Source organism: Coffea arabica, chromosome 3c (genome assembly GCF_036785885.1).
Source record: "Coffea arabica cultivar ET-39 chromosome 3c, Coffea Arabica ET-39 HiFi, whole genome shotgun sequence".
Lineage (NCBI taxonomy): Eukaryota > Viridiplantae > Streptophyta > Magnoliopsida > Gentianales > Rubiaceae > Coffea > Coffea arabica.
In genome coordinates this window covers 1223661-1251326 of record NC_092314.1, presented here as the reverse complement: position 1 = coordinate 1251326, position 27666 = coordinate 1223661, and the positions used below count along the sequence as shown (strand labels likewise).

The following is a 27666-nucleotide window of genomic DNA, read 5'->3' as shown; positions in this document are numbered from 1 at the left end:
TTACAATGCATACATACTGTCTTTGAAAAATGATTTTCACATAGTTGTCCACAATTTTTGCATAACTCGTTGAACATATTTTCTATGTTAATGCTCTGAATATAATTAAATATTCGAAAATATTTAACCTAATAAGAATGAAAGAAGATATAGGTTATGATTATAAATTAAAAAAATCGTTCAGTAATTAATTAAAATTGAGTAAACTTACCATAGGCATAATTGTATATTCAGATATCCATATTCTCTTTAAATTTACTATCAACAGTGCTTGTGGTGTTTGTGAAATTGCTTGATCGCAGCCACGTAACTAACTTGCGAGCACATGTATTATTTTCAAACCTGCAATTTTTTTGAAATACATGTCAATAAGAGTACGAAACAATATTAATAGTTTGATACAGTGTTACTGAGGAACTCACTAACTGCGCAGGTATCGAGCAAAATTTAAATTGTGATTAATATACAATTTGCTAGCTCCAATTGTGCACAGTAATAGTCCTGCATAGTATGATTATGTTCGCTCAAAAGCTATTCAAAATATATAGAATATAACTAAAAGCAATTGATTTATCTCTGAAATTTCATACGCAAATACCAAATGCTAATAAAATATTTGGTTTGTTTGGATTGCTTCATATTTCCCCAATTTTATTTGCTTACATCATCTTTACAATTTTCAATACACCTTTTTATCCTCCCAATATCTTTTTATCTCACATACATCACATCACAAAAAGTGCTACAGTAAAAATATCCCAAATAATCCCAAATAACTTACAATCCAAACTGACCCATTATTTTTTGTAGCAGACTGATATAACCATTCACCATTATCATTAGCAAATTTATCCCACAATATGAATCGAGCTACTGTCAGGCTGTGTTAACAAAATTTTGATAAGTGCAAATCTAAATTCTCTAAAAATAAAAAGTTTTAAAGATGTCGAAATTTGTTAACTAACCTTTTGTCAACCAATAGTATCTCCCGACCAATTTTGTTATTAGTAGATATCTGATAGTATGGACTAACAGATACAACTAAACCAATTACATCTGTAATAAATAAAAAATTTTAATTAATAGCAAGTGATTTGCAGAAAATATAATAAAAATGATATTAATTGTGAGGACGTACCTATCAATTGCATATCATTGTCCATGTACTGTTCTATACGTCTCAATTTGACCAAATTAAACTTGAAACGGGGGATGGTTGCACAATTATCTAAAATCTTCACTATTTTTGTATCATTCTCAAATGATAACTGGAACTGATGTGGTGCAATCCGGTACTTGGCATCTGCTGGGATTGCATGTATATTCTGAAACAAATATATCTTACCTTCACGGAGGTGTTGTCCGAAAATACTAAGCATACTACTCCCTCTTATTATTCCTTGCATGTCAAATTTCTGATAATTTTTTAAAAAAGCTAGTAAATATTAAAACTCAACATAATAAATAAGATATGATTTGAATGATTACCTGATCATTAATAAAAAGCATTTTGATGCACCCTGAACGCTAAAACACTCCAGATATCGTCATATCAATTAATCTAAATAATCTAACATTTATATTCCATGTACATCTTTGAAGGTCCAGATAAATCAGAGGTGTATATCAAATATCTATAAATATTGAATAACATATTAATTAATTATTTAAATTGATGGAGGATGCTATGTTTGGAGGAGTTTTAATTAGAGTGAAAATTTTAAATTGGAGGATAGTGGGAATATTTCAAATTTAAATTTGATTGGTGATAAGGTGGGTTATAATCCACTACTTTTATGATTAAAATAAATACAAAAATCTAGAAAAAAGAATGAGAAGTTTAGAAGTCATTGAGAGGGTTTCTGCTAAAAACCCTTTCTTGAATACATATAGATATAGATTTCCTAAGGCTACTAGTATTTGGAGAATATATATATATATATATATATACACACACACACACAAAAATGAAAGGTCTTGAATGTAGGATGTGTTTTCGTATCATTATAGTAGTTATTCATGCATATTTGATGTGCCAAAATCATGTTTTATTATGACGTCTCTACGGATATTTTTTTATTTTGGAGTTCATGATAAATGAAGGTTAGGAAATGCAAATTGTTAAACTTAAAACTGGTTATAATTACTTCAAAATAGGTGGAAAGACAATAATATTAGAAGCGTTCTAGAGAAAGATAAAATCAAAACTTGCAACATAAAATGCAATTTATGCTCTTAAACAAAAAGAGTTCAAATGTTTAATAGAACAAATTTTTGTCGTTTAATAATTTTTTATTTTTTGGACAACTATGGGAAAAAAGTGACATAGTATTATTATAATTTTTTTTTGAAAATATAATTTTCTATTCGAATAAACTCATTCTAATTGTCAATAACACTCCATAAAAAATCTTCTACTCCATTTTTCGGAATGTAAACTTAAAATAACATGATGATAATTGTACCTGTAGCCTTTATTTTAAGTCCTCTACGAGTCAGAAAATGTTCATAAATTGTTTTATCTTCTAAAATCCAATGGCTAGACAAACAAAAATTACTCAATCAAACTCTTGTTGATGAAATCTCAATAGAAGTGGTTCATCAAATGAATCAAATCAAATAAAACTCTGTATTTTCAAAACCAAATATGAACACATTGTCGTAGATCTTTCCACTCCTTGCGCTAGTTCGTGTGTACTGTGTACTAATATCATAAACGACTGGGGCTGAATCAAAACTGGTTTACACCTGAGAGGGCAAATAAAATATGCTTTAAAAACAAGAAAGATTGTAGAATCAATTTGGAAGCCTGTCGATGACTCTCCTTCAACACGAATTCCACTGTGCAAGCGCGGGCTTTCTACTTGCAAGTACGATCTGCGTTCTTCAGAAATCTCCCTGCCTTATTTTCAATGATTATTTTGCTGTAGACTATTTTTCTTTTTCTGGGGTGGGTTACAATAACTTGCTTTTAAGACCAGCAGAGTATCTGGGCAACTATCATAATCCTTGGTTAATTGGGATCAGTCCGTATCATGGTAACTTTAATTAGCTTTTGAGTATCACATTGTTGCTGATTTTGGAAATCTATTTGACGGGGTGAAATAGGGTATCCCATTTGAAGCACAAAGATATACTTTTCTTTATGGGATTCCCTGTCTACTGAAGCAGAGCACATCCTTTGACAGAGTTCTAGGTGGAGTCTGTAATTTCAGCTGACTTCTTGCTTTATTAAAGTTGAATAAAGTGATTAGGAGTTTAAGGAACTAATGGCCATTTACGATTTTGAATTTTTGTCTCTTTCCTGTAAATTATGCTAAAATCACTCTTAAAATTGGAGGAAGATTTGGGAGAGGTTTCTAAGGATGGATTTTGAATTGTAATTTTCTTGAAAGGTAGAAGTGGGTTGCAGAATTAAGGGTTCCCGACAAGAAATGTCAAAGAGTGAATGTTTTCGAAAAGCTTCAAGAATTTAAAGATATGGTCACTTGAAAGAATGAAAAGTTAGTTTGGGGAAATGAGTCAGAGCTACTGTGAAGATTTTGTGTGTAGAAATGGGAGTGCCCTTGTATCAATGGCTAAGTTGAACTGCTGTTCAGCTGCTGCATGGCCAAAAATCAACTGATATTATGCTTTTGATTGTCTTATTTGAATTTTCTTCTTGTTGCTTTCTTTTTTCCGTTGGCATTCGAGTGTGTGAGTGGATTGCAATAAATCAACTGATCTGTGTTTTATTGTATTCACTTCGTGTTTTTGTCATCCAACAGTTACGTGCAAAATTGGCTTATTTGATGCGTTTGGTAGGGATGTGGTTAAAGGAAATCAAATCAGTTGTTCAGGAGTAATGGAGCGTGTTTATGTTGATGACAGGTGTTCCAGAAGTATTCAGTAATTTCTTGTTACCAAAATATGAAATCAAATCAGTGCTACTGCTCCTCGAGGCTCTAGTACACAAAGAAGAATTAAAGGTAGTATTATCCATCTAAACATTTTGAAGGTTGTATTATGCCATTTCATTCATTCTTGTTGTAGCACCTAGTTGTAATTTGTGAATAGTTAAATGTTTAAAGTGCTTAGTATCTTAATACCTAAGAAGTAAGTGAAAGATCTATCCATTCTTAATTACATGCTGACTGTAGCATTTTAGCCATCAAATCAATTGGGTCAAAATGTCACTTTTTTTTAATTTTTAATATTGACAAAGAACTCAATTTTGATAGAATGCCAGTTCTGGATAACTACCATTTTGTTGCGCTTAGTCTCCAGAGAAATAAATGTGTAGCCATTTCAAAATATTTTTGAAGGTCTTCTTATTCGCTGCATCAAATTACACTGTCTTGCCATTGCTTTGTATACCTAAATGCAGGAGGATATTATGGATTCAAATACATGCTGCTGGCTTATACAACTTGCCCTATGATAAAAAGAAACTTAGTTTGTTCTTGTTTTATATATATATATATATATATTTTTTTTTTCTCTTTTGGTTGCTTTTTCCATCATGATCTGTCACCTCAGCGAAATACGAATTTTATTTCTCAAAATCTAGTTTTTATCTGACCTCAATAGGTACTAAATGAAATTCAATCCCAGCAAATTTTTTCATCCTATGGGAAATTGGAAACAAAAAATTTGCAGATGTGCACATGAATGGTCCTTTCTGTTGTATTAGCATCAGTTAATTATCTGTTGGAAAGAGTTGAACTGTTGAATATACGCTGGTAATGCAGTTATCAGTTGTAGTGTTGGGCCTTTTTCAGAGGGTATGGATTGACTTGCATCTCATGCTTGGCAATCAAAAACACAAATTTGATCCTTGGAATTACATGTAGATGGCTGGGTGCTTGAACGTGTTCCACTGGGATGATCAAGAAAAATCAATACTTGGTGACTAAAAAATGTGGGTTAATGATTAGTTTTCTAGATGTAATGTAAAATGAACAAAAGAAGAAGTGTTCAGTATTAAATATTATGCATTGAGTCTTTGCAAAAGTGTCCAGATTTGTTGCTATGCATATTTTTAATATTGTATATGAGAAATACATGAAACTGAAAGAGCTTATTTCATTATCTTCATTGAGTTAAATTTGATTTTTCAGTTATTTCCACAGGTTTGGCTAGGATTTTGACTGGTCAAGACTGATCAGGGGAAGATAATGTGGTAAGAGAAGTGAATGGAGTATGCCATTGGGTTACTATCAGATATTTGTGTCCTAAAGAAGCATAATATTGGCATGGTTGAGAAGCTAGGAACTGCCAAAGGTGCTATCTCAGGTAAAAGTGGGTCTACTGGCTTCTTCAGATATCATGCTCCCTATTGAGCCAGTTTGTGTTGTCTTAAATAGATGATAATCAGAAAGATTGAAGTTCCAAATAGGACCGAGTTCTCATCTGAGCTAAAGAAATGGGGTTTTTTTTTTAAACTGTTTTTCCTTCATCTGAATGGTAAAAGCTAGAAAACACCAGCTTTCTTGTTTGTAACTATTTTCATAAATTGTTTGAATGTTTCTGCCTACAAAGCAGCCCTTGTGGTTATGCACGTATTTCTTTATAACTTTACTGCTATTATCTCGCTTATGTTTAAAATGTTCAATGTTTGGGTGTAATTGCAGCATTAATTACATCGCAGAATTGTGGCGGTTTGGGGGATTTGTTGTTGTTGCTTCAATGAACAAAGAAAAGAATATCCCTAAGGACGATAAAAGTTCACTTGGTAAGTTTGTTGTGCTTCTGAGGGAAAGCAGAATTTCATTTGTCTTGAGTGTTAATTGAACTGTTCTGGCTAGAATGGACATGCTATTAGTTCAGAAATTCTTCAGTGCGTATATTAAATGTTTGACGAGTAGTTTGACTTCAGTGTACATACAGAAAATCAGTAGTAGATGAATAGTTCGGGATACAATACATATAGCCTAGAGTAAAATGATGGGTATGCTATATCTGCCCTGTTAGTACCATCTTCAGATTGCTATTTGAGTCTTAATCCATTTGCCTTTTCAAAGCTATTCTGTTTCTGAGAGTTGTGTCCTTCTTCACATTTGGCAATTTCATCTTGGTACCTATTTTCGCAAGTTTCTCCAACCAAGTCTACTGCTTTTTGTGATTCTCTTTCCCAATCTGTCTTGCTTATCACTGTCAGGATAGAGACCATGCATGCCACTTGAGCTGCTAAAAGCCCATAGCACAGGCCCAAAAACCCTTGTCCCCAAAAAAAGGCTAATGCTATGGCTACTGGTGTTCCCATCAAATAGAAGGAGTAGAAATTAATACCTGCAGCAGTACAGGGCCTAGCAGTTCCTCTGAGCACCCCACAGCATGTTGTTTGTGGACAATTGGCCAGCTCACACAGTCCAATTATGGGTAGTGTGGCCAGTGTTAGCTCTAGGACTTCAGTGTCTTTTGTAAATATCCTCCCCCATGCTTCTCTCCCTATGGTAGTCAATAAGAAGCCAAAAACTGAGGTTATAAAGGCCAAGCCTATGCCAACCACTGTTGCCAGACGTGCCTTGTATGGCCTGCCTGCTCCGAGTTCATTGCCTACTCTCGTTGAGATTGATGCACTCAGTGCTGAAGGCAGTGTGTACATGAGAGATGTGGTTTGTATGACTATAGCTGATGTTGCAAGAGCAACTTGAGGTCTTTCAAGATAGCCAGCTAAAAGTGTCATTATCTCATACCACCACCATTCCAGGCAAACTGCCAGACAACTTGGTAGGGAAAGTCGAAGTAGCATTCTCCAGTCTTCCCCTAACGAAGTTGAATTTGATTTGGGTGCTAGGGGTTTAGACAATGCCTCACTTGGTGCATAAGTGTAGTAAAGTAGGTAAGCAAGTAGGAAGAATAGGGTGTTAAAGTTGGCAACAGAGATTGAAATTGCAATTCCCTGAATTCCGAGATGAAGATTGAAGGTTAAGAAGGTGGTGATTGGGAGGTGAAGAATTATGGCAAGCAAAGTGCACCATAGGAGTGGCCATGTAATACCCTTGCTTCGTGAGTAGATGCGTATAGGATGAAGGAGGCTATTAGCAATAAGATCCGGGATTGCAAACCGGCAGTAGATGCTAGAAATATCTACTACCTCTGGGTCTTGGTGGAGACGTAACATCAGAGGCTTGAGATTGATCCATAACAACCCAATAGGCAAGGATGCAACAAGTAGCATAAGAATTGTTCTTCGTAGAATGAGAGACGCAATGCTTGTATTTCTTGAGCCAAAAGCTTGGCTACATAGTGGCTCCATTCCCATGGCTAGACCAGATAGTACAGAGTAACCAGTGATGTTGGTGAAGCCAATAGCTAGTGCTCCACCTGCTAGCTCGAGGCTCCCTAGCCTTCCCATGCATGTCACTGAAATCATGTTTTTCAGGTAGCCAGCCAAGCCGATTGCAAATATGGGAAAACTTATGTCTTTCATTTTCTTTAGTTCCTCAATTACCTGGCAAAACAAGGAAAAAGAGGCATGTCAGTGTAATTTCTTTAGCCATTTTATTTGATATGCTGGAAGTTTTTGAGATTTAGCAAATTGTACCTCTGAAACTGTCGGGCTCTTTTTGGTTTGCTCGGCTTCCATCTGATTCCTTTTTGTGTATTCTCCTTGTTTGCTTGACTTTTGATAGGTCAGGAAGATGAAGTCTGATGCAGTAAAGGATTAGAATCAAGGAATATTGACTAGAGAAGATGCTATTTTCTACCATGCAACCAACAGATGTGCATGCTCACACAGACGCACAACAGAGACAGGAACACACTGTCTTATACACGCACAAAATGAGGCTCGTGTCCAAAAGGATAAAGAGGGGGGCGCTATATAGTGCAGGGGGCGATGATCACTTTTTGAGATATTAGTGAGAGTTCTCAATCTGGGGACTGGAGAGTAGTAGAGTTGTGTAATAGAGCACTGTTAAACGTGTTATTCCCTTGTGTGATTAAAAAAGAGGTTCCCACATCCTAAACGACCCCTCCCCCCCTCCCCCCCTTGTGGTTTGTCATTTTGCTATATATGTGAGAACATATCCACATCCTCTTCACAAGTATCGCGCTCAAATGTTATAATACCTAAATCCACTGCCTATCTTCTTCACATGAAGAAGCTTTTCGTGCAGTAATATGGCAATATAATCATTATCATGTCATTAATATGATGTCTCTACGAAGATTATGTTCTTCCTCCCCTAGGCTAGGCCCTCAAACAAAAGGTTAATTACGTAAAGGGCCTTTTACCTAATCCAAAAAACTCACTTCCAACACTCAAAACTCTCTTTTTTTTTTTTTTACATCAGTATATTTAGTACTTAGATAGAAATCTCTCTCAAATTGGGTGTCCGCTTGTATTCTCGAATGGATTCCGACCAAATTGAGGCACCGTCAGTTTCTGGTGACGGCTATAAATGCAAAGAAAGAACGCTACGGATTAAATCCATGAGTTGTACAAAAAGCTCATTGATTAAACCAGAAGAATAAATGGATGGGTAAGGAAATTTGGACATGTTTAACAAGTAGAAGCAGACGCATAAGACTTTATTGTACGGGTGAGATGATGCTTTCAAGGAAACATTTTTTTAGGACCAAATGGACAGATGAAACGAGTAGACCCCAAAATTGAACCTTCTCACTAAATTCAGGGACTTCAACCCAAAAAAATTCGGTTTACCTTGTCTTCATCTTGCAAAGCTGCTGCTCCAAAAGTTTGGCAGTTTATTAGCCATCCTTGGGATTGCATATCGTTTGAAACTGGCTGATGGGATTTCATTTCAATCGATCTTGCTTTGGAAAGGATGGTGCCGGGGGGGTTAAGTTGTTAATGTTACTTTGGAAGAAGCAGATTAGTGACATGTAAATTGTCCTCTCTGAACTAATGCGGCAGTAACCAAGCGACTGACAATGACTTCAGCTTTTTTATTGTACGACAATCATACGACAGTACTTGTTCATGAGCAATGTATTGTGCTTTTGCTGGGCTCGTCTATTCTTCTGTTATAGGACTCTCCTTTGCATTCAAACTAACAACATAAGAAATAGGTTAATATATATCATTAATCTTGGGGTGGTGCCAGTATTTTCTTTCTTTTACTGTTATTGCCATTTAATTTGAAGATCACACCCGTTAATCTTTTTGATGCTGCTGGGAGATCCATGTCCCATGATTGTATTTTTAGAGTCCAAGCCGCTGCTGACCTTGAAAATTAATTTGAATCACCAACTTCATCCACTTTGTAAACAAAAAGGACAGGCCGGATTAAAATCAAACTGAAAGTTTGTCATTTCTAGACACGGTTAATGCTCAACTCTATATATATAGTTTCCAGTGCTACTTTATCTCATCATATTCTCATGATTCTGTACATCCTGACACAATCCATCCATCTTCTATTCTACTTGTACACTGCTGCTATTCTTCGAATCACAGTATCAAACGCTGAAAAAAAAAAAAACCATTTTTTACGTTTAAATTTCCGACCCTTTTGCCAACCTTTGAGATTTTTGTTCGTAATCTACCCTAGGGAACTACTCCCTAATCAAATTATGAATAATGATATACGGTAGAAACCATTTGAGCAGGACCACAGGAGTAATAGACTGCATTTGATTATTGAAATTAGGTCACACCTTTTTCCATGTTAATGATGGCAAGTATCTATAATTGGTGGTTGGAGATAGAAGCCTGTGCTTAGGTCTATGTCACATTCAACTTAATATTTATAGCCTTGGCAACATCCTTCCAATCTTATTATGCTTACGTGAAAATTCCTGTAGTAGTGGATCCAAGATCTCGGGGCCAACCCCTATGTTGTTCAGTACTAGCACGCTTCTTGTCTCTAAAGTCAGCATTAATGGTAATCTTAATTATTGTGATATATTACCCTGTTTGGATTCTTACTTTCCAATTTCTATGTTAGTTTACAAGTTGTTTAATTATTGTGTTTCATTGTACCAATTTATGTAGAACATGCAATGAATGCATGAGGCATCTTCATGAATGAATGAATGCTTGTGTGATATCACATGCGTGCATGCATGGTTATTCGTGTTTAAACTTGTAAACACTTCCAAATCATTGGAACAAGTTAATTATCTGGCTACTACAAGTACAAAGCATTTGGCTTGAACCTTTCCTTTACTACTACCATGCATAGGGTCTACCCTTTGTTTTTTACTTTGTAGTATGTAGTACTCTAATTTTAGTGAAGTACAAAACATGCGTGTACTTTTTCTTTCCGCGAAGACGTGCATGGATTTAATGAAAGGAAAAATTATATACTAAGCGATTAATTAAGCACGAATACAAACTACTTGCCTGCTTGATCGACTTTAGGGATTTTCATATTTGTGTGAATCGTTTAATAATATCGTGATTAATAATCATTTTTTATAAGCGAACTCTTGTCGGAGGAAGACGTAAGAAAAGATGGAGACAGATGAACAATGAATGAAATGACAACTACTAAAGTCATGATCATGATTATGCCAGATGAGAAAATTGTGTTAAACATTTCCAACTAGTACTAATTAAACTATGTTTGGTCCTAAGAGCTGATGCAGTAATCTTAGTCTACGCACTCTCAAAATGATATATTATTAGGGTATTGGCCAACTAGCTTTAGACCCGAAGCCTAATAATTGTTTGACGTTGATTCTCCATATGCGTGTTGAAATTTCTCCTTGGCTTCTCAATCTTATCACTGTTCTCCACTGTTGCTGTGCTGGTCCTATGATGTTTGATTAAAAGGCTCGGCGCTTTATAACAACAGAAAATAAGCATTGTCTTGCTCATAAGAAACCATGCATGTGCCTATTAGTTGCAGCAAATGACTTGGAAACCCAAACCTAATTGAGACTAGCAGTCATCCCCCACCACTGGTCATAATCCTGCAGACAAATTGCATTTCAAGCATCAACTTATTACATGTCGAAGATGGGATGTTATACCTTCCCACCCAATGCCATTTTAACAGCTAAATTCGTACGGTTGTTGAGAGAGCCCGTTTATAACTTTTACGATGTCAAATCTCCTTGCTGTGTTCAAAAGGGGTTGTTACACTGATGTTATATGTGGCTATTCTGGTTCCAATCTCTGGGGCATTGTATCAAACCACTGGAACCACCGACAGTTCATAATCTCCCAACAATTGATGTCGTGGAATAAGAGGATTGGTATATTTTGCGATAGGGGATTTAAGGTTGGGTATCTTGTACAATGCCACAGTATATATATATATATATATATACGATGTCGTGTCAACCCTTCCGTTGTGCGATCATCTCTGATTGTTAATCATAATAGAAGGATAATGTACTAACCACCAATAGCATTGTAGATGATCTTTCAAGTTTCCCAGCTTAAACCCACAAAGTTGCAGTTGCAGAAAGTTGACATGCATTTTGATGAATGCTAATATTCTCAGTTCAAAGTCGAGTCCCACATTCTCACTTTCACTACTAGCTCCTCCATGTGCCTGCTCTTTGTTCTGTTTATATTGACAAGGAAAAAAAAAGAAGGAAGAAACCTCAAATCTTAAGCTATCTAGAAGGTGGATTATCAAGGTCCAACAACAGGACTAATGATGGTCAAAAATTGAACTCCACATGGAGATCTATCCAGTAAATCTTAGTGCAATAATCCTTAGTCAGTAGGACCCACGAATGTTGACTATTTTCATACAGGATGTAGCACTTCTTTTCCTCATTTGAGCTGGTTTGTCAACATAAACTCATTGTTATTTTTAACCCTACTATTGTAGCTTAGCATCTTTGTTAGCTGGAAATTCAGCAAGTGGAGACAATCTCCGACTAATAGATAGATTGTCCACATTATATGGTCTCATGCCCGATGGACATATATATATTATGCAGGAGTTGGGTACTGGATCCGACCACAAATGCGCAAAATATGTGTGCTGTGAACACTTTTCCTCATATTCTTAAAAAATTCTTGAAGATCATGAGTACTTTTTCACAGAGGCGTAAATGGTGGAAGCATGCAGGACTGAAAGAGATTTCCTTGAGAGTTTCCAGAACCACTTTGAAACTTCTAGCCATAAAATGACACAAATATGCAGTTAGTGGCATTAATGTTTGATATACTTTGCATTTTTTGGTTCTAGAAGAAGGGTTTGATTTGCACGTACCCTTTTGTTCTCCCTTATCAATATTACCAACATTAAGGTGCACTACCATAAAAAAACGAACAAAAAAAAAAGAGAGAGAGAGAGAGAGAGAAACGAGCCACGAATTTATTAACCATAGTTAATTCCAAAGCCAAAATCTTTCCTGCAGGGTGGACAGTGGACACCCAAATTTCCTCTATTTGTAAGTGGAGCCATCGGTATCATTCCAGCAGTGCAATTGTGTTGAGTAGTATTGCAATTGAAGACAGTTTCCCAGCATGTCTGAAAGCTGAAATTTCTCTGGTTATCAATAATAATAATATCAATTCACCATCATCCCGAAGACCGGATCACAACAGCAAGTCACAGTCCAAGTTTGAAGTTATATTTGGATGGGATGCCACCAATTTTCTTGCGCATGGAAATGCGGACAATCCACTGGCTCAGCCTTTATCTTCATAGGCATGCTCCCCTTCATGCCTTCAAGTCTACGTTTCACGCACCAACACATTTTATTTTCTTCCTTACCTTTTCACTTTGGACTGATAATTTCTTGTTTCTGCCAAATTGGTCTAGCTGATCAGACACCCCAGGGTAAAAAAACGTCATGACCCCACTTGGAATCTCTTGATTAAAGAGGACAACGTGCATGACAGTAGAGTGTGCTTCTGCTCAGCAAATGTATTTTTCCATGGGGAGAACTTGCTTGGGAACGCGTTGTTTTCATTTGGTATCAGATGCAGAGGAGTTCATGATCCATTATTTCCTTCTCAACATTATGTTGGAAACGTGAAGAGAATCATGGGCACTGCAAATTAATTGATTAAGCTCAAAACGTTTCATGGACCATCTGGACACGATGGAATTCAGGCAAACATTGTGCATAACAACTGAAGTGAAGTCATATCTCCAGTGTCTTGGGACTCATGGAGTCCAAACAATTTGTTTAGGCCATCTTAGTCCTCACTTCTCACATGGCATGTGGCATTAAAAGAAAGATGAAACTGTCCATGCAGCTCTGCATGCATGTGATGATGATGAAGCCACGAAAAACTTAATAAAAGTTGTGGAAGATGAGAGTTTTTCCTTATAAAGCAGGACATGCTAAGCTAGCTAAGTATTTGGAAGGACTAGAAGATGAGAATAGCAGTAGTTGATGCAAAAGTGCACATTAGCCATGTGGGAATCTTTCTATAAGGATGTACGCTAGTGTATGAGACGTGACATTGTCCTAATTCTCACCACCTTCTGACGACTTCCAACTAGAATAAAAAAGAAATGAGTGTCATGGGCAAAAGGGCACACATTTTTCATCAGTAACATGAGTACAGGAGAGGAAGGAACCACTTTACTACTTCTAACATCAGTAACAAGAGGGTACAAGAATTTTTTTTCATTGACGTGAAAAAGAGGAGGACAAGCTTTTCACAAATGGAAAAAGCACCATCCCATTACAGGAGTCCCCTAAAATTTGGTGAGGTCACAATCGCAAGAAGCGGTTACTGGTCAACTCGATCCGGCACATTGCACGATCGATTCCAGCAGCATCATTTTGTGAAATTTTAAACAGGTAGGACCGTATACATGCCCCTACCTATTAATTCCATTTATCCCTGTCTTCAAAATTAATCAAGCTTCTAAGAACTGCGCTCCTTACAATGATGATGATTTTAATGATGACTAGCTCACTCAGGGTGCGGTTGATAAAAAACTGAAACGTGAGAAGTCTGAATTCATTAATTTATTGAATTATTAAGTACTAAAATCTTGAGTGTATATCACATAGCTTATCACTTATTTTTTGGAGCAAATTTTATTTAAAAAATTTAATATCATTTAATTAATTCAGATATTCAATTTTTGGTTATTAAACACGTTTTAACATGTTAAGGTCTGAATTTATAAAATTGAAGTGCTGAATTGGATTATCAAACAAGGCCTTAGTAATCAAAAGGAGAAATGAAGACACTTGATACATGTTTTGCCTAGGGAAATAAAAAAGATGGCTATACCATCTTCTTCTTTTCTTTTTTTTTTTTTTTGCATAGTAAATCATACGTGCAATTGATCACAAATCCGGTTTGAGCACTTCTACAAGACAAACCTCATCAAAAAGCACTAGTAGCAAGCGATTTGAGTTTAGCGCAATTATTCTAGTCCTCTATTCAAAATTTATTATGTTGTCATAAAACACCTGAAAGAAGCCAGAAATTCAAAAAATTCCAGACCTCGCACTGCTAATGCAGTTCAATTTAGCCCCAACAGAACTGCCCCAATAGCAACCAGTCGGAACCCGAAGCGTATTTCATAAAGGACCAATGGCTCTGGTCTATCAGTTTGGGCTAAATGGATCTGTTTATCAGAATTTGGGCCTTACGCTCCTCCTAGTATAGGAGCAAAGAGTTGGTTACAGTCACAAAATTTTCTTGGGCCCAGGCTCATCATTTGACAAACATATACACCCATTACATACTCACAGTACACCGAAAAAAAAAAATTTTATCCAAAAGAAAATAATCCGTACCATTTTAACCATCTCTTTCATGACAAAATAAAAACAATAAAAAATATTTTTTATGGCAATATATTATGGAAAGGACTCTAGTAACTTTTTTGGGTCCGTTTGACGAATGAATTTTTTCAGTGTTTATAAAAAATTTTAAGTAAATTTACTTAAAAATCATAGAAAATTATTTTGAAATGTATAAATTTTTGAATATTTTAAAATATATAATTTAAAATTTTTGAATCCTTTTTAAAAATATTATTATAACTAAATTCATTAAAAAATTTGCAGCAGTCAAATTTCAAATGAGGACAAATGCTAATCATCTCAATAATTCCTAAATAAACAAATTTAAAAATTTTACGTTCCATCTACTGAACAACGTAACCAAGCAGAAATTCTCCCATCCCAAGTGGTTTAATTAGTTGCTAGTACGTTACTTGCAACGAAGCGGTCGCACGCTACTCCAGCTCTTACCATTGCACAATGCTTTGCCGGCGAATGCATCAGCGGAAGCCATGGATTACCTGCCGGCGGTGGTTATACTCGTCCACTGCTCCTACTCGGCCGCCGGTGGCCACCGGTGGTCCTGGCCAAGGCCTAACAACCACTCTATCACTGGGTTCGACTTCCCAAGCTTCCATCGTCCCCTGCTCAACGATGTCGTTTCTGCAATACATTAAGCTCAATGAAGTAATCAACCATCATTAACTCTGTTTCTCATTGAATTTATTGTCGGTAGCTAAACTCCTGTTCTGGGATTTCCTTTGGTGCTACCGGTGATTGTGATTATGTTTTCTTAAAGCAGATTTTCGTCATTTGGTTGTGTGCTATAGCTCCCTCCCTTAATTCTGTAGCCATTTTATTGTTTATTTTTCCTGTGAATTGTGGTGCTTTGATGCCCATGTAGGATGTTATTTAGTTTAATTTTCAGAATCACAGAAGTCAGATTGTTTTATCCGACTCATTAAGGTGAATGAAATGAATGGCATTTGTAAGGTTTTCATAAAGGTCCTTTTGTTAAAAGCTGGGGAGTTTGGAATATTTTTTTCATGTTAAAACTATTTTATGCCAGTAGTCCTACCGCTTGAGTAGTCTGGTGAGTTGAATTGTGTATTTGTTCCAAGTAGAAGTGGAAAAAGGGAGGGATTTGTTATACGGTTTGCAAGGCAAAATGTGCCCCTGGAGGGATATCCATGTACTCATTCTAAACAAGACATCGTTCTATGTGAAGCCATTTCCATATGAAGAGCCGAAAAGTTGTGTTTTTGGATATTATGTTTGTATGCTGTGCCTGTGTCGAGATTTGTCTGTTAGAGTAGGAATATAGATGCTGGCTTCTTGTGTTGGTGCAAATTTTTTTTTCAAGAACTTGTGAAGTGGACTGGAAATTGCAGTTGCTATTCATTATTCTTACTTGTTAATTTCTCTCTTCTTGTTGTTTTGCAGTCAAATTACGAGTTTGGCATGAGAAGATGTTGCTTTTCAACTCAAGTTGTAGTTGATTCTCCGGTTGGTGGGATAGTTGATATTCCTTTGGCACAAACTGGAGAAGGTATTGCTGAATGTGAACTCCTGAAATGGTTTATTCAAGAGGTTAGTTATGATCTATTTCTAAGCTTAGTTGAATCACTATGCTGGGCTGTATTTTGGCATATCACCCAGCCTACTGCTATTATCTTTTCTGAAGAAAATTTCTTTCCACTAGTCTCTAGCTTATTCATCCTTCCCATGTTGTTAGCACGAGATGGGCTATACACCGTTTTTAGCTGTTCTTTTGTCACATGTACAAATACTTGTTATTTTATTTCATGCAAAAATTTGGAAGTATCCAGAAACAACCTATGTATCATGGATGTTGTCACGAGTTATCTGGGGCTTGCACGTGTTTGAAAGTCTGAATGCTCTTTATCTAAAGCGAAAATCAGGAGACTCGACAAAATATTGAAAGACTTTTTAAGTTAGAGAAGACTTGCCAAATAAAAATAGTACTTAGCTGTTCTGAAACACCTGCTACATGGAAAATCTTTGAAGGCATGCATGGGATAACAAACTTCAACTACGTGCAGCTTAAGATAGGTATTCGAGTCATGTGCAACATGCTTGTCCTTGATACTTGGTTAGAACAGTGAATGCAACATTGCAGACCAGAGACATCTTTCCCAGGTTGTCCATGTGAGACTGCTACTTATATCAAATGAAGATTAAAAAAAAAAAATCTTGCAGGGTGATGAAGTTGAAGAGTTCCAACCACTTTGTGAAGTTCAGAGTGACAAAGCTACCATCGAAATAACCAGCCGTTACAAAGGAAAAGTTTCTCAAATTCTCCATGTTCCTGGTAACATTGTAAAGGTAACATAAAAAACCAGTCTTTCATGCACCTTCATATGCTTTTACACAAGTCCATTCTCTCTATGAGCTGTGGCTATATATTATTTGTTTCGAGACATGTAAGTGTGGGACTGCCAATAATTTTCTTTGTTCTAAACCTTCAACGATTACTTTTCTAGAAAATATGGGCATAGTTAATCTTCTTTAAGATTGACCATCGATGGCTACTCATTCTGGCTTGTCTTGATCACCATTTCAGTCCAGAATTTCCTCCACCTATCTACTATTTTGGCATTGGTAGAATCGTCCCTTTTTGGAACTTTTGTTTGTCCTCTTGTACAATCCATATCTGCAGAGTCTTGATTTTGGTCTTTCAAAGAATGTAATATCCTCATCATCGTTTGGTTTGCAGGTTGGAGAAACACTATTGAAAATGATTGTTGATGAAACTGCTTGCCCTATGCAAACTTTGCATCCTTTGGATAATTTGAACTGCAATGGTCTTGAAGGTGATTCTCCCAGTTCTGTGCTTCAGAGGAGTGCCATTAAGAAAGTTCTGTCCACCCCTGCAGTTCGTAGTCTTACAAAAGAATATGGTATTGATATAAATGATGTTGTTGGAACTGGTAAAGATGGAAGAGTGTTGAGAGAGGATGTCCTAAATTATGTTGCTAAGAAAGAAAATATTAAGGATCCAACATCTTTGGGTGCTTATTCGGGAGAGCAGTCACAGGTAGCTGACAACAGCTTCGGAGGTATTTCCGGCGCATACGGATGGGAATTTGAAGATAAGACTGTTACATTAAGGCATGTCTTCTCTGTGAATGAAGACATATATTTAAAATTTTCTCGACTTCTATGTTTGACTTGTTGAAGAATTGTTTTTCTTTTCTCTCCGTCATTTCTCTGTTTCAGTTTTCATACTGCTACTCTTTCACTGAGAGGACTTAATAGAATTTTGTGTTCTGTCCATTACTCCACATCTATTTTCATTAGGAGGAAGCTGAGGTTTTCTGGTAATTTGGTCTTTCTGATAGAGGATTGCCAGTCCATTTCTTCGCAATATGTTTATATGTCTTAACCTCTGGCAATATTTTATGGGTTGATGATGTCATTATAGTAGATTTTACTTAATGCTGTTGTGGTGTGCGGCAGGGGAAGTATATTTTTTTTATAGGCTATCATATAGATGATGAACTTCAGTTGGCTAACTGTGGAAATGATGAGCTAATGGAATTTGACTTTTCAGGGGTTATCAACGTGCTATGATAAAGTCCATGTCATCAGCTGCTAAAATTCCTCATTTTCATTATGTGGAAGAAATAAATTGTGATGCACTTGTAGAGCTCAAATCTTCCTTTCATAATGAGAATTCTGATCCTGATGTCAAGTTCACTTTCCTTCCCATCTTGATAAAGTCACTTTCCATGGCAATCAGTAAGTATCCATGGCTGAACAGCAGCTTGAATGAAGAACTGAATGAGGTTACACTTAAAGGTCAGTAGTCTATGAAGTGCCAAATCTCAGGATTACGTTGTTGTATACATGATGTACAAGAGATCACTGTTAAGCACACTTATGATCACTGATATGCCTTTTTTGTTCCGGCCACATGTTGCCTTGGGTCTTTTCCTCGTATTGTAGCCACCTCACCAGAACTCGACTGCTTCTTTTGGGTCCTTGAGATAATTTTGAGCTTGCGTTCAACAAAATAATTTGCTTCAAGGTGTATTTGTCATCATTTTAGACTTTTAGTGAAGGAAGATTTAGGTCTTGAACTTTTCCAAATCATTGTTATTTTTCTTTTAGTTTCATATTTGGATCTGTAGATGTTGTATACAGTTTGATTCAGGTGTATCTGTAATCATTCAGAGATGCTAGAAGTTTGTTATTTTAAGCAACTGAAACGTATGACAGTCGCTTTCATCATGAAATTATTGATAGTGATGACGGGGATAGAAGTCCATCCATTATTGAACTGTCTGATCATTAACATGAAAACTCTCTTGATTTGTTGCTCACTTAAATCTTGTACCTTGATTTCATTCACACTTCAAAAGGATCTCATAATGTTGGAGTTGCTATGGCTACTCCACATGGTTTGGTGGTACCAAATATTAAGAAGGTCCAATCTCTATCGATCTTGGAGGTTAGTACTCTCTCTCAATTCAGGGCATCATTTTCCTACTTGATTATTTATTTTGTTGAAAAGGACAAAAAGGATTCAGGTCAGGGTGGACTATGCAATTTTTGCTTGCCTAGAGTTGTTGATTGATTGATATTCTATCTGCAGATAACAAAGGAATTATCACGGCTTCAACAATTGGCTTTGGCAAATAAACTTAACCCTGATGATATAACTGGTGGAACTATAACCTTAAGTAACATAGGGGCAATTGGTGGAAAGTTTGGTTCCCCACTAGTCAATGTGCCCGAAGTTTGCATCATTGCACTTGGCCGCATCCAGAAAGTTCCTCAGTTTGCTGAAGATGGAAATGTGTATCCTATGTCAGTCTTGACTGTAAGTAGTGAATGGTTCACTAAGTTTCCCCAGTATAAACAATTCCACATTTTGCAAATATAATTGTCCAGCAACCTGCCATTATTGATATTAGCGCATCATAAGGTTGCAAAATCTTTGTTGCTATTTGGGAGTTTATTTTGTCTCTCTCTCACTTTGGCGTTTACTATCTCAGGTTAATATTGGTGCTGATCATAGAGTCCTTGATGGGGCAACAGTTGCAAGGTTCTGCAATGAATGGAAGCTGTACATTGAAAAACCAGAGCTGTTGATGTTGCATATGAGGTGACTGCTCCATGAACTAGACTTAAGGGTCAAGCCTTGGCTCCAGAGCTGTGGATCTGACTAGCTTTTGAGTTGCATAGGCGTTTTTTGAGCTTGAATATCAGGGTTTTTAATGCCAAATCGAGGTTACTGAGACTCTGAAGCTGCTAAATTGTCTGTTTGTCAATGATGCTGAAGCACAAGGCTGGGAACAGGAGCTTTGGCTTCCTCAAGCTCATGCAATCATGAATCTTCTTTTTCTTTGTGATCATGTATATTGTTGTACATTCGACTTGATTATAAATTGACAATTGAGATGGCCTGTCAAACATGAATTGGAAATTCATGAACTGATGATCCTTAAAAAACAAGCCAAATTCAGATACTATACTGAACTGTTGCTACACAGATAACTTTGATGTTTTGTCCAGGAAAAGGATTCTCTTCAATTGTCATTTTAGCTGGACGTTAGCATGGGGGTAGGATTGATTGACTTGAGAATAATTTGATGCACAAGATGCATGCATTGTTATTTTCTTCACGGCCAAATGGTTAAAAAACGTTGACACTAAAGACGAAGGCTAGCTAAATTAGCACGAAGTGTCATTGGTTATTTTGTTTAGGCAGAAAAATGGGATTTAACCGCAATCTAGCCCTCTTGATTTTTGACTACAACAATTCTGCCCAAAATAAAAAAGATTAATCTTATATACAATATTAGTGTATACATTATCATCATTAGATATATGATACATGTGTAAAATTTGATAGTGTATACATTGATAGTAGGAATTTGAAATTTCGATAGTTCTTTGTTCAAAATCGTACCGGTTTTTATTAATAAAAAAAAATCCCATAATAAAAGAAACATAGGAGTTTGTTACTAGGTATTTGACCAAATAGGATCATCCATTCCTATAGAACATATCACTAAAATAACCCTAGAAGGGGATAAAACTAGGTGAAGTGAAAAGGGTTTAAGTTGTATAATTATATTTGTTAATTTAAATTTTTTTACAAGAAAAGCTTGTATGCAAAATTTGTGAAGATTTTGGCTGTTTTTTTATGGAGATTGCTCGATACGGTGCGTTTTGAAAAGCAGAAGAAATGGCAAACATGAGAGACATGGCAGGATTCTTCAGGGTCGTGAGAGACTGCAGGATGGCGTATATAAGATTCAATCAAATAAAAAACAGCCAAAATCTTCACATATTTTGCATACAAGCTTTTCTTCTAAAAAAATTTAAATTAACAAATATAATTATACAACTTAAATCCTTTTCACTTCATCTAGTTTTATCCCTTCTAGGGCTATTTTAGTGATATGTTCTATAGGAATGGACGATCCTATTTGGTCAAATACCTAGTAACAAATTCCTATGTTTCTTTTATTACGGTATTTTTTTTTATTAATAAAAACTGGTACGATTTTGAACAAATAACTATCGAGATTTCAAATTCCTCTCATTTTTTGGTCATAGCCAATGGGGTTGCTTCTATAATTGCATAACCCGCATGAAAAATTGTCTTTATATTGGGTGGTTTAGTGTTTTGATTTTTTTTTTTTTGTATAGTGTTTTGATTTTTTTTTTTCACTTAGGGGTATTCCAACATTTTGGTCAAACTAATCCCCTAAAACTATGTAGAGCTTTACTTCAAGAATACACAGCGATGTAGTACACAGAGGTCAATCCCCTCAATGTTTTAAAACTCGAATCGAAGAGTGAACATTTCGGTTCACGATTCGATCGGTCAACTAGTTTGACTCCAGTTCAAAGATTTAATAATTTTTTATTCATTTCAGTATTAAAAAATTTGAATAAAATTAAAATATTTATTTTAAAAAATAAATACTTGATAAAAACCAATTGAACCTCCCGATTTTTGCTGATTCAACTGATCTTGACCGGTTCAACTAATTTTTTGATTTTTTTAATTGAACTAGATCGGAGGCATGGCCAATTCGCAATTCAACCGATCGGTCCGATCTGATTTTCAATTGGATACCCTAAGATTGTGTAAAATCTTGGCCCAAAAATGCAGAACGAGATAGCACGTCGAAGTCAATCACAGGACTTGCTTCGAACCAATCTAACTATCAGCAAGGCTGGCTTAGTGTTTTGATGATCTCAGTTTCCGTATTTGTTGTTGCCTTCATTGCTGTAACTTCTTCAATGGACATTGATAGTATTCATCGTATAGGTATAAAAAACAAAAGAGCAAATTATCCCAGTGGCCACTAAACTTTTGCCATCGTCGAGTTTTGGTCACTCAACTATTAAAAGTCTGGTTTTAACCATCAAACTGTATAAAAAGGTAGACTCGAGTCCATTCTGTTAGATTTAGTCGTTAACTTCGCAGAGGTGTCTTTCCGCGCGATTTCTAATACAAAATGTAGGGTCAATTTAGGAAGTCGAAAATATCACTTGCACCTCTTCTTCCTCTCCCATGCATCTGTTCTTCTTCTTCCTTGCCTAAACCCAAACATCAAACAATTGACAATTAAAGAAAAACGCAACAACGAAGAATTTTGGGGGATTGAGCGACAGCAGAACGGGTTGACAAACAAGATCTTCATTTCCTGGAACGATGGAGTGGCCCAAGTGGATGATTAGACCAAGGGGCCAGCATTTTGATCCATTTGATGCATACGGTAAAGTTTTAAAATCCCTAAGTTTGTTTAGTTATCCACATCCCAGAATAGATTGTGTGTTTCATGTATGTATGGGCTACATTTTATCGTTGTTTTGGCTTTTTGCAATAAAGCATAGAGATTTCATAGTACACTGATTAAAGTATTCTTAATGCTGGAAAAATGGGTTAATAAATAATTCATTCATTGAATTTGGGTTTACTAGTTTTGACTAAAATTTTAATTTTTTTAACTAATCGCATGTCATGCAGTGCCAGGTTCTTCTCTGTTCACCATACGAATGTATCATGGGGGTAAATTCAATTGGCAAAATTACAGATACATTGATGGGCATGTAGATTATGTTGATTTATGTGATGCGGAAACAATGTCTGTGCATGAAATAAACTACATGGTGGATAAATTAGGGCATTATGGATGTATGGTGTATTACTATGTTGAGCCTGGAAAAGATTTTCGAAATGGGTTGAAGGAATTATCTACTGATAAAGCCATTATTAGTTTTTGCAATTGGACTTATAAGCATAAAATCATGGAGGTGTACTGTGACCACCAGTCAAAGAATGAAATCAAGATGATGGCCACAAAGTCCCTTCCTTCTGATCTACAGCTGAGTAAAAAAGCCACAGTCACCATCGAGGAACTTGACGAAAATGGAAATGTTATTAGGGAACCTGGATTTGAACTAGTGCCATTTACAGGATCAATTGGCAAGATAGATGTTGGGAACTCTTCTAAAGAGAACGCCTTGAATAATGGGAATGATGGGGATGCAAATGATAGAGGAAATATAGATGGCCAAGTGGAGACTGATATTGATTCGGATGGAGACTGTGATCGCTTTAGTGCTGATAGGGATTTCTGTAGGGATGAAGAAATGTTAGAAGAATTGATTGTTGAGGGGCTAAAATCTGGTGTGGATTCTTCAAATACAGAGCAACCTAGATCTTCACAACACCCCAATTCTAATGATGATTGTAATAATGCTGCACAACAGCAAGAATCAGTTGTAGATGAGCTAGGCAGACAACAACAAACAGCTGGGATGGATCCATGGTCACAACAATCAGGACTTGAAACTGAATTTGAACATCAGCAGCAGCCTGAAACAAATGAAGAACAACCCATGGATGTGGGAACTGGAAACCAACAGTTGCAGAGGAAGAAGCAAGTTAGAAGGAGAAGAAACAACAATAGAGCATTAGGAGAAGAGGCAGCTCCTCATTTAGATGATGTCCATGCATTAGATAAAGACACAGTGGTGACTGAGTTGCATAGTGATGCTGGCTCCTCAGATGAAGAGAATGATGATGACTGGAGGAATAGGTATGTTGATTTCAATCCGGAGAGAGATCTAAAAGACCCTAATTTTGAGTTTCACATAGGAATGAAGTTTGAGTCAGCTGAACAGCTAAGATTAGCTATTAGAACATATTCCATCATGAAAGGAAAACCAGTAAAGCCATACACAAATGAAAAAAAAAGGTTTAGAGCAAAATGCAAACCTCCTTGCCAATGGTTTATTTATGCTTCAGTTGAGAGGGAATTGAAATAGCTGATTTGGTTGTCAAGAGCATGAATAATGAGCACACAAACTGCAGTCATGTATGGAAGAACAAGAATATTTCTGCTAAGTGGCTTGCAAACAAGTACATGGAGAGATTTAGATGTAATGTTGAAATGCCTCCAAAATTATTAAGACAAATAGTTGATGAGGACTTCAAAGCTGAAATTTCAAAATGGGTGGCATACAATGCAAGGGCAATTGCTAAAAAGGAGATTTAAAGGAATGCAGAGCAGCAATATAAGGACATATGGAGATATTGTGCAGAAATTAAGAGGACACACCCAAATACCACAATGGAAGTTATGTTTACTCCTTTCAGACAACCTGGATGCAACCCAAAATTCATGAGACTTTATTGCTGTTTGGGACCATTAAAACAAGGCTTTCTTGACGGTTGTAGGCCCATTATTGGGGTTGATGGATGCCATATAAAGGCTGAATATCGGGGACAGCTGTTGACTGCTATTGGAGTAGATCCCAACAATGGATGGTGGCCCATTGCTTGGGCAGTGGTTGAGAGAGAAGCAACTGAACAGTGGAAATGATTTTTTGAGCTGCTGAAGAATGACTTGCAGATTGAAAATGTGTACAGCTACACCTTTGTTTCTGACCAGCAGAAGGTATTAACTCCTTCTCTTTGTATATGCACTGTACACAGATCTGTTTCAATTTACTAATGCCTTTTGTTTGTAATAATTTATAGGGTCTTGACCGAGCATTATCTGAGATACTACCAAACAGTGAGCACAGATACTGTGTGCAGCACCTGTATAACAACTTCAAGAAGAAACATCGTGGACTTGCCCTGAAGACAAAACTGTGAAACATTGCAGCAAGTACTACTGAGGGACTATTCAAGAAAGCAGCAACAAATCTGGAAAAATTTGACAAGGAAGCATATGAATGGATGAAGAAAGCACCACATCCCAGTCATTGGTGTAAGACTTTTTTTTCAGAACATAGTCGATGCGATATGTTGGTTAATAATTTGTGTGAAAGTTTTAATGGTCATATACTTGAAGCTAGGCAGCAGTCAATTATCACAATGTTAGAGTCCATTAGGATATTTCTGATGGAGAGGATACAGAGAAGGACAACTGCAATGGAGAAATTTGAATTGTCCATTGGCCCACTAATTAAAAAATAATTGATGATAGAGTGATAGAATCAAGACAATGGAGGACCATTTGGAATGCTGTGGATGGATACCAGGTTAGGGGACCAAGGGGGGCCCAGTTTGCTGTTTATTTAAAGAAAAAATCCTGCACATGCAAACTGTGGGATCTATCAGGTATTCCTTGCTGTCATGCTATTGCAGCAATTCACAGAAATAATGGCGACCCCTATAAAGAGGTGTATGACTGCTACAACAGAGATCTGTTTCTAAAAATTTACAAAAATATTTTGTATCCTATCAATGGACAAGTAATGTGGCCTGAAGCTGATGGGGTGGATCTTGATCCACCAGAAAGGATAGTGCAACCTGGCAGACCTAAGAAGGCCAGGAGAAGAGATCCTACTGAAACTCAAAAGACTGGAAACAGGTTGCGGAGAAGAATAGTCATCCATTGCAGAAAATGTGGTGTTGTCGGCCATAATGCAGCTGGTTGCAAGGTGCAGCAACAAGACAATCAACAACAGCAGAATCAGGATAGCGAGGAGCAGGAGCAGAACCAACAGCAGCAGCGTGGTTCTAAAAATATGCAGCAGACCCAACAGCAGAACCAACACCAGCACCAGAGTCAGCATGAACAGACCCAACAGCAGCACCAGAGGCAGCATCAGCAGACCCAACAGCAGCACCAGAGACAACATCAGACCCAACACCAGCACTAGAGGCAGCATCATCAGACCCAACACCAGCATCAGAGTCAGCATCATCAGGCCCAACAGCAGCACCAAAAGGCAGCAGCAGACCCAACAGCAGAACCAGCAACACCAGCAGCAGGATCAATATCAGCAGCAGCAAAATCAACAACACCAGCAACAGAATCAACATCAGGATCAGCAACAGCAGCAGGATCAAGAATATCAGCAGAACTAACAACAACAGCAATCACAATCTGCTGTTGAGGAAAGTGAACATGCACAGCATCGACAGCAGGAAGAAGTTGTACTAAACCAATAACAGTCTCAGAGCCAAGGGGCTCATCAACAAAGGAAAGCAGGAAAACGAAAGTTAACAGATTCAGAAAAGGGGCAGATCAATGCCAATTATGCATATTTAAGTAAAGAACCCCCTTTCACTGTTGAAAATTGGAGAGGAAAATGGAGTAGAGCTGGTACTAGAAGAGGAGGAACTTCAGCAACAACTACCAGAGGACAACCAAGAGTCAAAAGAGGATCAAATTGAAGAGGAAGTAAAGCTATAGCTAGATTGGGACATAATTCAACTACATTTTGTCTTTTTGTATGAAGTTTGTTTTGGATTTGATATGCTGACCTATTACGAACATGGTCCATATGCACAAACAATTTATTTTGTTCAATCTACACAGATTGTTCTATGTTAATGCAGCACTTTTGTTTAGTTCTTATGTCTCTATCATTTATTGATGAAATTAGTAGAACTGAAATGTGTTGTTTCAAACCTTTTTTGACACCAAATAATAACTATTTATTCATGTGAATAATTCAACTTTTATACATCAAAATGTTTATACAGAGGGGTACAAAAGGGGCTTTATAAAGCCATTTGCCCTTTCCCTTTCAATATGCTACCATTACAACAGAGTAGCTATTCTTCAGCGATTTTCAACGATGCCACAAATTTGTAGCATGCCACCAGAATTATCTATTCTCATAACAAACATTGCTAAGACAACTATTAGCCAAGGCAACACTGCGCATCGAATGAGTCGCTTATTAGCTGATTTGTACTTGGCAATTTCAGTTTGAAGTGGCTTCATTTTACCCTCCAATTTCACAGCTTTTGCTTCCCACTTTCTTGCAGCTTTTTCAAATTCAACCATTTTTTCCTCCATTCCATTGATCTTTCTGAGTAGACCCGGTATAATCATTGTAGATCGAGCGCACATTTCATCATCTATCCAACCCCAATAGCCACAGCCATCCATAAAAAAAAAAACAAATTCATTATATTTCTTACACAATAATAAATTAAGTATCTAAAAAGATGTTACAAACCTCCCCCAATGCGCATTTGGCAAATCTTCTTCCCGAATTTTGTGCAGTCCATGAAGTTATCATTACTGTTTTCATCCCACAAACACAAGTAGGCAAAATGGGTATCAACGATGTAGGTGGCATGGATCTTGCTGGCCCGGCTCTTGGTGGCGTTGATCTTGGTCCTGCTTCCTCTAATCCAAGTTCGGCTTCTTCCATTTCCTTCTCTTGTAGTTTCTCTCGGGTAAGTAATCTTTATTAGCTTTATACAAGAAGAACAAGCAGATCTATTTTCGATTTCCTAAATTGATCCTACCTTTTGTATTGAAAATCGCGCAAACGGACACCTCTGCGAAGTTAACGACTAAATCTAACAGAAGGATCTCGAGTCTACCTTTTATACAGGTTGATGGTCAAAACCAGACTTTTAATAGTTGAGTGACCAAAACTCGATGATAGCAAAAGTTTAGTGGTCACTGAGATAATTTGCTCAAAACAAAACAAAAAAAAGTGAAAAAGGCTAGGCGTAAAATCGATACACTGAAATAAAAAGGAAAATGTGTAATTTCTCTTTGGAAATTAAGAAGAAAATAA

At 36.7% G+C, this 27666-nt stretch overlaps 2 protein-coding genes and 1 long non-coding RNA gene across 4 annotated transcripts; 2 read left to right on the top strand and 1 right to left on the bottom strand.

Moving 5' to 3' along the window:
* The first annotated feature begins 2472 nt into the window (after positions 1–2472).
* On the top strand, positions 2473–8030 carry LOC113734174 (uncharacterized). Of its 2 annotated transcripts, none has more exons than XR_011841369.1 (5): positions 2473–2870; positions 3768–3968; positions 5100–5274; positions 5613–5713; positions 7617–8030. It is a non-coding gene; the product is annotated as an uncharacterized lncRNA (long non-coding RNA). The 2 variants fall into 2 exon arrangements; XR_003459230.2 differs by having other exon boundaries at positions 2483–2870; positions 5112–5274.
* LOC113734173 (protein DETOXIFICATION 55) lies at positions 5800–7618 on the bottom strand. The gene is made up of 2 exons (XM_027260544.2): positions 7529–7618; positions 5800–7435 (listed from the first exon to the last, which is right to left on the bottom strand). The coding sequence occupies exons 1-2, from the start codon at positions 7568–7570 to the stop codon at positions 5969–5971; spliced, it is 1509 nt and encodes a 502-aa protein (XP_027116345.1). The 5' UTR covers positions 7571–7618; the 3' UTR covers positions 5800–5968.
* A 6919-nt stretch (positions 8031–14949) lies between the features above and the next one.
* Positions 14950–19997, top strand: LOC113733938 (lipoamide acyltransferase component of branched-chain alpha-keto acid dehydrogenase complex, mitochondrial-like). Its single transcript, XM_027260188.2, has 8 exons — positions 14950–15303; positions 16060–16206; positions 16837–16962; positions 17354–17748; positions 18191–18438; positions 19002–19090; positions 19235–19462; positions 19638–19997. Exons 1-8 carry the CDS (start codon positions 15097–15099, stop codon positions 19749–19751), a joined length of 1554 nt encoding a protein of 517 aa, XP_027115989.2. The 5' UTR covers positions 14950–15096; the 3' UTR covers positions 19752–19997.
* The last annotated feature ends 7669 nt before the right edge of the window (positions 19998–27666 follow it).